The 7,894-nt window shown below is 50.4% G+C and overlaps 1 protein-coding gene across 1 annotated transcript in view; it reads left to right on the top strand.

Annotated features, from left to right (window-relative positions):
* LOC105920529 (mothers against decapentaplegic homolog 4) overlaps positions 1–7,522 on the top strand; it is a 17,646-nt gene extending 10,124 nt beyond the window's left edge. The window contains exons 3-11 of the mRNA XM_021312646.2: positions 3,955–4,132; positions 4,479–4,610; positions 4,681–4,848; positions 5,071–5,190; positions 5,463–5,516; positions 5,647–5,830; positions 6,032–6,200; positions 6,370–6,508; positions 6,767–7,522. Of these exons, the coding sequence (XP_021168321.2) occupies positions 3,955–4,132; positions 4,479–4,610; positions 4,681–4,848; positions 5,071–5,190; positions 5,463–5,516; positions 5,647–5,830; positions 6,032–6,200; positions 6,370–6,508; positions 6,767–6,972 (1,350 nt within the window). The 3' untranslated portion in view covers positions 6,973–7,522. The remainder of the gene's footprint in view (positions 1–3,954; positions 4,133–4,478; positions 4,611–4,680; positions 4,849–5,070; positions 5,191–5,462; positions 5,517–5,646; positions 5,831–6,031; positions 6,201–6,369; positions 6,509–6,766) is intronic.
* Positions 7,523–7,894: the final 372 nt, after the last annotated feature.

The following is a 7,894-nucleotide window of genomic DNA, read 5'->3' as shown; positions in this document are numbered from 1 at the left end:
GAACCAGGGGGAACCAGGAGGAGAACCAGGAGGAGAACCAGGGTGAGAACCAGGCGGAACCAGGAGGAGAACCAGGGTGAGAACCAGGCGGAACCAGGAGGAGAACCAGGAGGAGAACCAGGAGGAGAACCAGGGGGAGAACCAGGAGTAGAACCAGGGGGAACCAGGAGGAGAACCAGGAGGAGAACCAGGGTGAGAACCAGGCGGAACCAGGAGGAGAACCAGGGTGAGAACCAGGCGGAACCAGGAGGAGAACCAGGAGTAGAACCAGGAGTAGAACCAGGCGGAACCAGGAGGGGAACCAGGAGGTCTAGTCCCCAGCAGCTGCAGCTGATGAAGGGTTCCAGAGATCCAGACGTCCTGCTGCTGGTTTTACTGGTTCTGGTCCTGCTTGGAGTCTGAGTGTTACTGGATCCTCAGAGACAGAAGTCTGGATCATCGAGGAGGAGGAGGAGGAGGAGGAGGAGGAGGAGGAGGAGGAGGAGGAGGAGGAGGAGGAGGAGGAGGAGGAGGAGGAAGGGTGGCTGGCTTGTTTTGTCTGAAACACAGGAAAGGGGCTGGGCTAACCAAAGCCAGACAGTCAGCGTGTGTGTTAGTTAGTGTGTGTGTGTGTGTGTGTGTTAGTGTGTGTGTGTGTGTGTGTGTGTGTGTGTGTGTTACTGTGTGTGTGTTAGTTAGTGTGTGTGTGTGTGTGTGTGTGTTAGTTAGTGTGTGTGTGTGTGTGTGTGTGTGTGTGTGTGTGTGTTACTGTGTGTGTGTTAGTTAGTGTGTGTGTGTGTGTGTGTGTGTGTGTGTGTGTGTGTGTGTGTGTGTGTGTGTGTGAGCAGCAGGACTCGTCACAGACGGCCGTCTCACGCCACAGTTTCCACGCTTTAAGAGTCTCTGACTGATTCAGGCTGAAGTTCCACGTCTGATCCAGAATAAACCGGTTCTGGTTCCTGTGAGCTGACCGGAACCAGAACCGCCTGGTTTCTGTGACCGGAACCAGAACCGCCTGGTTAAGCTAAACTAGCGCAGCTGACTCAGCCTCTCCGTCTGATCCGGAGGAAGCAGCGAGACCCGGGATTCTCCCTCCACCTGCAGGGGAGATAGGCCGTGGGCCAGAATCTGTAGGATGCTTCCTTAAGAAGTTTCGTATGAACTGTCAGGGGGCAACTTTCTTCCACCAGGATAAGTTGCTACACATAGCAGTGATCTCAAAACACCAATGTTCCCACGTTTTCGCTTGCACATTAATAAGTTATAGCCGATAAAAAATCTAAACTGTGGCGCTCCGGTCCAAGAGGTCACGTGATTCGATTTTTGCTGCTCAGCCAATCAGATCGCTGTATTGTCAGCTGTGCGCGTTCATCAGTTCATCATGGCTGCGCTCGTAAGATGTTTGTATGCATTTGTTTCCAGATGAAGAAAGCCCAATAATAGCATTTTCTGGCGCCAGCTGGCAGAGATCTTGATGGCAAGAAAAAAGAAAAAGCCCAGAACATCTGTCCATCCATCCATCCATCCATCCATTTTCTAACACGCTTATCCCCGCTGGGTTTGCGAGGTGCTGGTGCCGAGCTCCAGCTGTCAATGGGTGAGACGCGTTGTATAAACTCGTTGTGCCAAAAAAGAGTTATCCCATTCGGAATTTGTAGAATTTTGTATTGTATTTTTGAAATCAATAAAAGTTTTAACCTCCAGCTTTGTGAAGTCTAAATATTTTAAACATCACATTCTAGTAAAATGAAATTTATTTTTTTTAAACTCCTAATACGTTGTTCTATTTTTAAAAGAGACATATCTCGTTTTCTTAATACGGTTAATATCTCGATAAGGTTCTTGGTTGAATTAAAATCTTATTAAATCTGATAATTTTGGCTGTGCCTTTATTCAGTGTTCATTTGATCACACGTGAAATCCGCTTTATATAATCTATTCATGCGGGTTTAGCTACCAAAAAAGAAAAAAAGAGAACCAGCAGACAGCTGTGATGGACTTAGGAAGGTGGATTTTGGTTTCAGCAGACAGACATTCGACAATCTAATAACATAAAGCTAATATTTTCGTGACACATCTGGAAATGACCGTTTTCTTTCTCATAACGTATTATACTGGATGGATGGATGAACGATAATGTAACGACACCATTGCTATATTTCGTTAAGAAAAGTAAAACATCCTCATTTCCACGCCTAATAGGTTGGAAATGAGGCGGAGTTGACTAGATTCATTCTTCCAGCTGAATGCGCTCTTGGCGCAGGGAATACAAATTCTGGCGGGGATAAGTCGTTTGGCACAACGACACCTGTGCTATCCTAGCGCAGCAGGTCTTGGTGATATCACAGTAAATTGGGCAAAAGTCTGGACTATTTCTGCCCTGCGATGGACTGGTGACCTGTCCAGTTTATACAACGCCTCTCGCCCATTGACAGCTGGAGATAGGGACCGGCACCTCGCGAACGCAGGGATAAGCGTGTTAGAAAATGAATGGATGGATGGATGGATGAATGGATGGATGGATGGATGAATGGATGGATGGTCTGGGCTATTTATTTTTTTCTTGCCATCAAGATCTCTGCCAGGTGGCGCCACAAAATGCTATTATTGGGCTTTCTTCGTCTGGAAACAGACACAACAGAAACAACCATCTTACGGGCGCAGCCATGATGACGTGGTAAACTCGCTCAGCTGACAATACAGCGATCGGATTGGCTGAGCAGCAAAAATCGAATCACGTGACTTATTGGACTGGAGCGCCACAGTTTAGATTTTTTATCGGCTTTAACTTCTTAATGTGCAAGTGAAAACGTGGGAACATTGGTGTTTTGAGATCACTGCTATGTGTAGCAACTTATCCCGGTGCAAGAAAGTTGCCCCCTGACAGTTCATACGAAAAGTCACCGTACAGATTCTGGCCCACGGCCTAAGAGGGTTAACCCAGCACTGGATCCAGGCTGGTTCTGGTTCTGGTTCTGGTTCTGGTTCTGGTTCTGGCGTGACCTGCTAACAGATCTAGCAGAACATCTGCAGGATCTGTCTTCCTGGCCATCAGCCGGTTCTATGCTCCATCTTCATGATGTTCTCCTCCTGGTTTCTGCCACGCGGTCCGAGGCTGCGGCACCACCAGTCAGAACCAGTCAGAACCAGTCAGAACCAGCCAGAACCAGTCAGAACCGTTCTGGTCCAGTCGTTGTGTCACTGAAACATCTTCAGAACAGTTCCATGGCCGATGTTCTTCCTGCTGATGGCGCCGGGTCACTTCTGCCTACGAGTGGAACCGCCTCCGTTTAGTCCGACCCAGAGTTACACGCTGCGGTTCTGGTCCACTTGGACGCAAGCGGTGCAGGATGTGTGTTCACCATAGACCTCAGACCCTTCAGAGCTCCACCTCAGCTCATAAACAAACAGGAATCGGGTTTTGACGTATTGTTAACCGGGTCAGAACCCTGAGGTGTCTCCTGATGTCCGGCCCGATCCGATCTGCAGGTCCAGTGAAGACAAAGACACCAAGCAGGTTGGACCTGGGTTCCTGTGACCTCTCAGAGTGGAAGGATGGGTTCTGGATGGGTTCTGGTAAACAGAACCCAGTCAGAACCAGTCGCAGTTCTGCTGCAGCAGAACATTTAACGTCTACGTTCTGAAGTCAGCCGGGTCATCTGGACCTCGTGACTTCACCTCTCTGTGAGCAGCTGGAAGGAGACGTCCCCCTGGGTTCAGATGGACACGCTGTCCAGTGTCCCCATGTGGACTGAGCCTCAGCTGATCTGAGCCGGCCCAAACCCGGCAGACAGGACCGGTACCGCCCGGCCCGGCCCGGCCCGAGGTCCTGCTTTCACACATGGTCACCGCCTCTCTGACTGTTTAAAGCCCGACACGGACGCTTATTCTGCCAGTCAGTCTCACCTGTCTGCCTCTCACCTGTCTCACCTGTCTGCCTCTCACCTGTCTCACCTGTCTGTCTCACCTGTACAGGTAGCAGGCAGGAAGGGTTTCCCTCATGTGATCTACGCCCGTCTGTGGCGCTGGCCCGACCTGCACAAGAACGAGCTGAAACACGTAAAGTTCTGCCAGTACGCCTTCGACCTGAAGTATGACAGCGTGTGTGTGAACCCGTATCACTACGAGAGGGTGGCGTCCCCCACCTCCACAGGTAACACACCTGCTGCCGCCAGAGGAGGTTTCTGATTGGGCAGACAGAGCTGGATGAAATAAGTAGTTTGATCAAATGTTTTCCTGTGAAGGAGACCCAGTAAGAACCAGAACCTGCTTTGATAATTTTCACAGTTGCATCAGGAATCTGGACTGAAAGGTTCTGAGAACACCAGAAATAGTTCTGCACAGCAGCGCCCCCTGCTGTCAGCCGCAGGTTATAAAGTGCAGCTACCTGCAAACAGCACAAGCAGAAACATCTGGAGATGTGACAGCAGGTTACATCTGGCCAGCAGGGGGCGCTGTTTGTGGCAGTTACCACCATAAAGTCTTCCTTCTGCATTCAGGGCCACAGTCTCTGATAAAGGAAGAGTTCATGCAGGACTGTCTGCAGCTCGACCTGCCCCCCCACACAGACCTGTACGGTGACCAGCCCCGCCCCGTCGCCATGTATCCCAGCATGCCCCTGTCTCCTCCAGGTGAGCATCAGCAGTGTGTCGTTAGCTGTTTCAGGGTGTGGAAGTTTTAACGCTGCTCCTTCTTCTGCAGGGAGAAACTCCATGCCGCCTGCAGGTCTGAGTGCTGCGGGGGTCAGCGAGGCTCCAGAGGGCCCCGGGCTCCTCCACCTCACCATGGATCAGGGGGGCCGCACCTCCCCACAGTCTGCCCACCCCGCCACCCCCACCTCCCCGCACCAGCAGAGCAGCCCTGCACCTGGTACTGCTCCCGTCCCGTTGGCTCACCTGTAGGGCTCACCTGTAGGGCTCACCTGTAGGGCTCACCTGTAGGGCTCACCTGTAGGGCTCACCTGTAGGGCTCACCTGTAGGGCTCACCTGTACAGCTCTATGAAACAGTTGGCAGGAGTTTCAAACAGTCCTAATATTTTACATTAGAAACTTTAGAAAGGTACTGACTTTAACTCTGCTATGTCTCTGCAGCCAACTGGACAGGTAACAGCCCCGCCCCCTATACACCTGCAGGGCATCACCACAGTGGGCGGAGCCACATGCAGCAGCCAGCATTACATCATCACCACCACACCCCCAACACTCACTTCTGTATGACACAGTAGCAATATTTATTAAAGGGTCTTCAGCCCTGGTCCTGGGATCTCTCTGCTCCTCCACACCTGCATCACATGACCTTCTCAGCAGCCACCAGGAGCTGCAGAGGCTTGTTAAGCACCATTTATGTAGCTCAGGTGTGTGGAGGCACCCCGTATCCTGAAACATGCAGCACAGTGGGTCCCGGGAGCTGGGTTGAAGAGCCCTGCTTTATTATATCTGGTATTACTGTGGAGTACGATAATAATGAGTCCTGTTTTCTGCAGGGTCGCAGCATCACAGTACTCCTCCGTACCCACAGCCAGTCTCCAACCATCCAGGTGAGACACCTGAAGAAGATGTAGCTTTATCCCAGACCCGGACCTGCTCGTTGTCTCTGCAGACGCCTTGTGTTTGCTCCGCCTCTTCTCTGTCTCAGTGTCGCTCCGTCTCCCTCTCCCCATCGTGTAGGTCCAGAGTTCTGGTGCTCCATCTCCTACTTTGAGTTGGACGTTCAGGTTGGTGAGATGTTTAAAGTCCAGTCAAGCTGTCCTCTGGTGACGGTGGATGGCTACGTGGATCCTTCAGGAGGAGATCGATTTTGTTTGGGACAGTTGAGCAACGTCCACCGGACTGCAGCCAGCCACCGGGCCAGGTGAGCTTCACACTTCCATCAGTTTAAACCCGATTGGTTCAGACCAGTTCAGGTGTATGAAAGTAGTTTATTTTACCTGAGCGTGGTGGCTCAGCTTGTTTTGACCAGTTTAAACCAGTCCAGCCAATTCTAGGCCAGTTTAGAGTCCTTGTACCAGCAGGGGGCGCTGTAGTTCATGTCTTTCTCCTTCTGATGCTGCAGGCTCCACATCGGTCGGGGGGTCCAGCTCGAGTGTCGGGGCGAGGGGGACGTCTGGATGCGCTGCCTCAGCGACCACTCAGTGTTTGTTCAGAGCTATTACCTGGACCGGGAGGCGGGCCGAGCCCCCGGTGACGGAGTTCACAAGATCTACCCTGGAGCTTATATCAAGGTGTGTGAAAGATCACTTCCTGTTTCATTGTGAACACTCTCTGCCCTGTTCTCACCTGTGTTCAGGTGTTCTCTGCTCCCTTGAGTAACTCCATCCTAAACGAAACCAAAACACTGGCAATACCCAGGCTCACCTGAGTCTCACCTGAGTCTCACTTGTTGGTCTGCAGGTGTTTGACCTGCGCCAGTGCCACAGGCAGATGCAGCAGCAGGCGGCAGCGGCTCAGGCTGCAGCAGAGACCCAGGCGGCTGCGGTTGTTGGTGCGATGCCTGGTCCGAACAGTGTGGGAGGAATTGCACCTGCCCTCAGTGAGTGTCACCTGTCTGAACAATTAATGATTCATCTATACCTGTAGTCACTAAGTGTTACCTGTCTGCACCTGAACACATCATCAATGATGCAGCTGTAACTGTGGAGAGTGTTACCTGTCTGCACCTGAACGCCTCATCAATGATGCAGCTGTAACTGTGGAGAGTGTTACCTGTCTGCACCTGAACGCCTCATCAGTAACAGCGTTGTAACTGGATGCTTTTAGAGTGTAAGGATGTGTTTGGCTCTGCCTTCAGGTGTGTGCTCAGGTGCAGGTCCAGGCGTGGATGACTTGCGGAAGCTGTGTATTGTGAGATTGAGCTTCGTGAAAGGTTGGGGGTGCGACTACCCGAGACAGAGCATCAAGGACACCCCCTGCTGGATGGAGGTCCACCTGCACCGGGCGCTGCAGCTGCTCGACCAGGTGTTGCACACGCTGCCACCACGAGAACAGGCTCTCTGAGAGACTCGTTGGAAGACACACCTGACTACTGAGGACGGACTGCGCCACCAAACGACCGGCCATCCTGTGCGTCCCATTCCTCTGCAGAGGCACTCCAGCAGCTCATTGTCCAGATGAGAGACTTTAAGCTAGCCGCAGCATCCAGGGTCAGTTCAAACAGAGAAATCTGGGATGGAGTTTATCTAGTCAGAATCAGGAAGAAGCCCAGTGCTTTGTGTGAATTGACCCTCTGACTGCTGATTTCATATCAGCTGAAACCAAAAACCAAAAATTATGTTAACTATGCTCATCAGGTTTTATTTCAGTATTTATTTCTCTTGATTATGTACCAAAGATTCATTTCTACCTAATGACATCATATCCTACTTAGGCTGTTGATCAGATCCTCTGTGAACTTTAGGACCTTTGATTCCATTTTTTGGGTTTTCTTTTTGCAGCTCTTTATCACGTTTTAAACACTTTTCTACAGAAATCCTCTATAACTCTGTACCATCTGCTGTTGGTTCTCATCAAACCTTTCACATGTCAATAAACATGTCTAAGTCCTGCATTCCGGTTTCCTCCTGTCTGAAGGTGACGTTAGCATGGGGCAGAGGCTGGGATAGTTGTTGGATACATTTACTAAGTAATGCAGCATCAATAACTGGAATATAACTTGGTGGAAATCCAATATCCTTCATATTGTTTCTTATTGATTGTCCACAAACGTTTTCTGTCTCTGCTTCTTTTCTTTTGTCGTCTCTCTGTTTTCAAACCACTCTGCTTTCAGTGTGTTTCCCTTTGACATCCTTCCTAATTTGTTTGTAATTTTCTGATGGTGCTAATACTATGAGTGAATTGCTCTAAAATGTATGTTTTATCACAAAGTTTGATCTAGTTAAAGGGGCAGAGAGCAGTTAAAAGTGATTAGATCATAGATGGT

Source organism: Fundulus heteroclitus, chromosome 3 (genome assembly GCF_011125445.2).
Source record: "Fundulus heteroclitus isolate FHET01 chromosome 3, MU-UCD_Fhet_4.1, whole genome shotgun sequence".
In the NCBI taxonomy this organism is placed as follows: domain Eukaryota; kingdom Metazoa; phylum Chordata; class Actinopteri; order Cyprinodontiformes; family Fundulidae; genus Fundulus; species Fundulus heteroclitus.
This window is presented reverse-complemented; position numbering and strand designations above follow the sequence as displayed.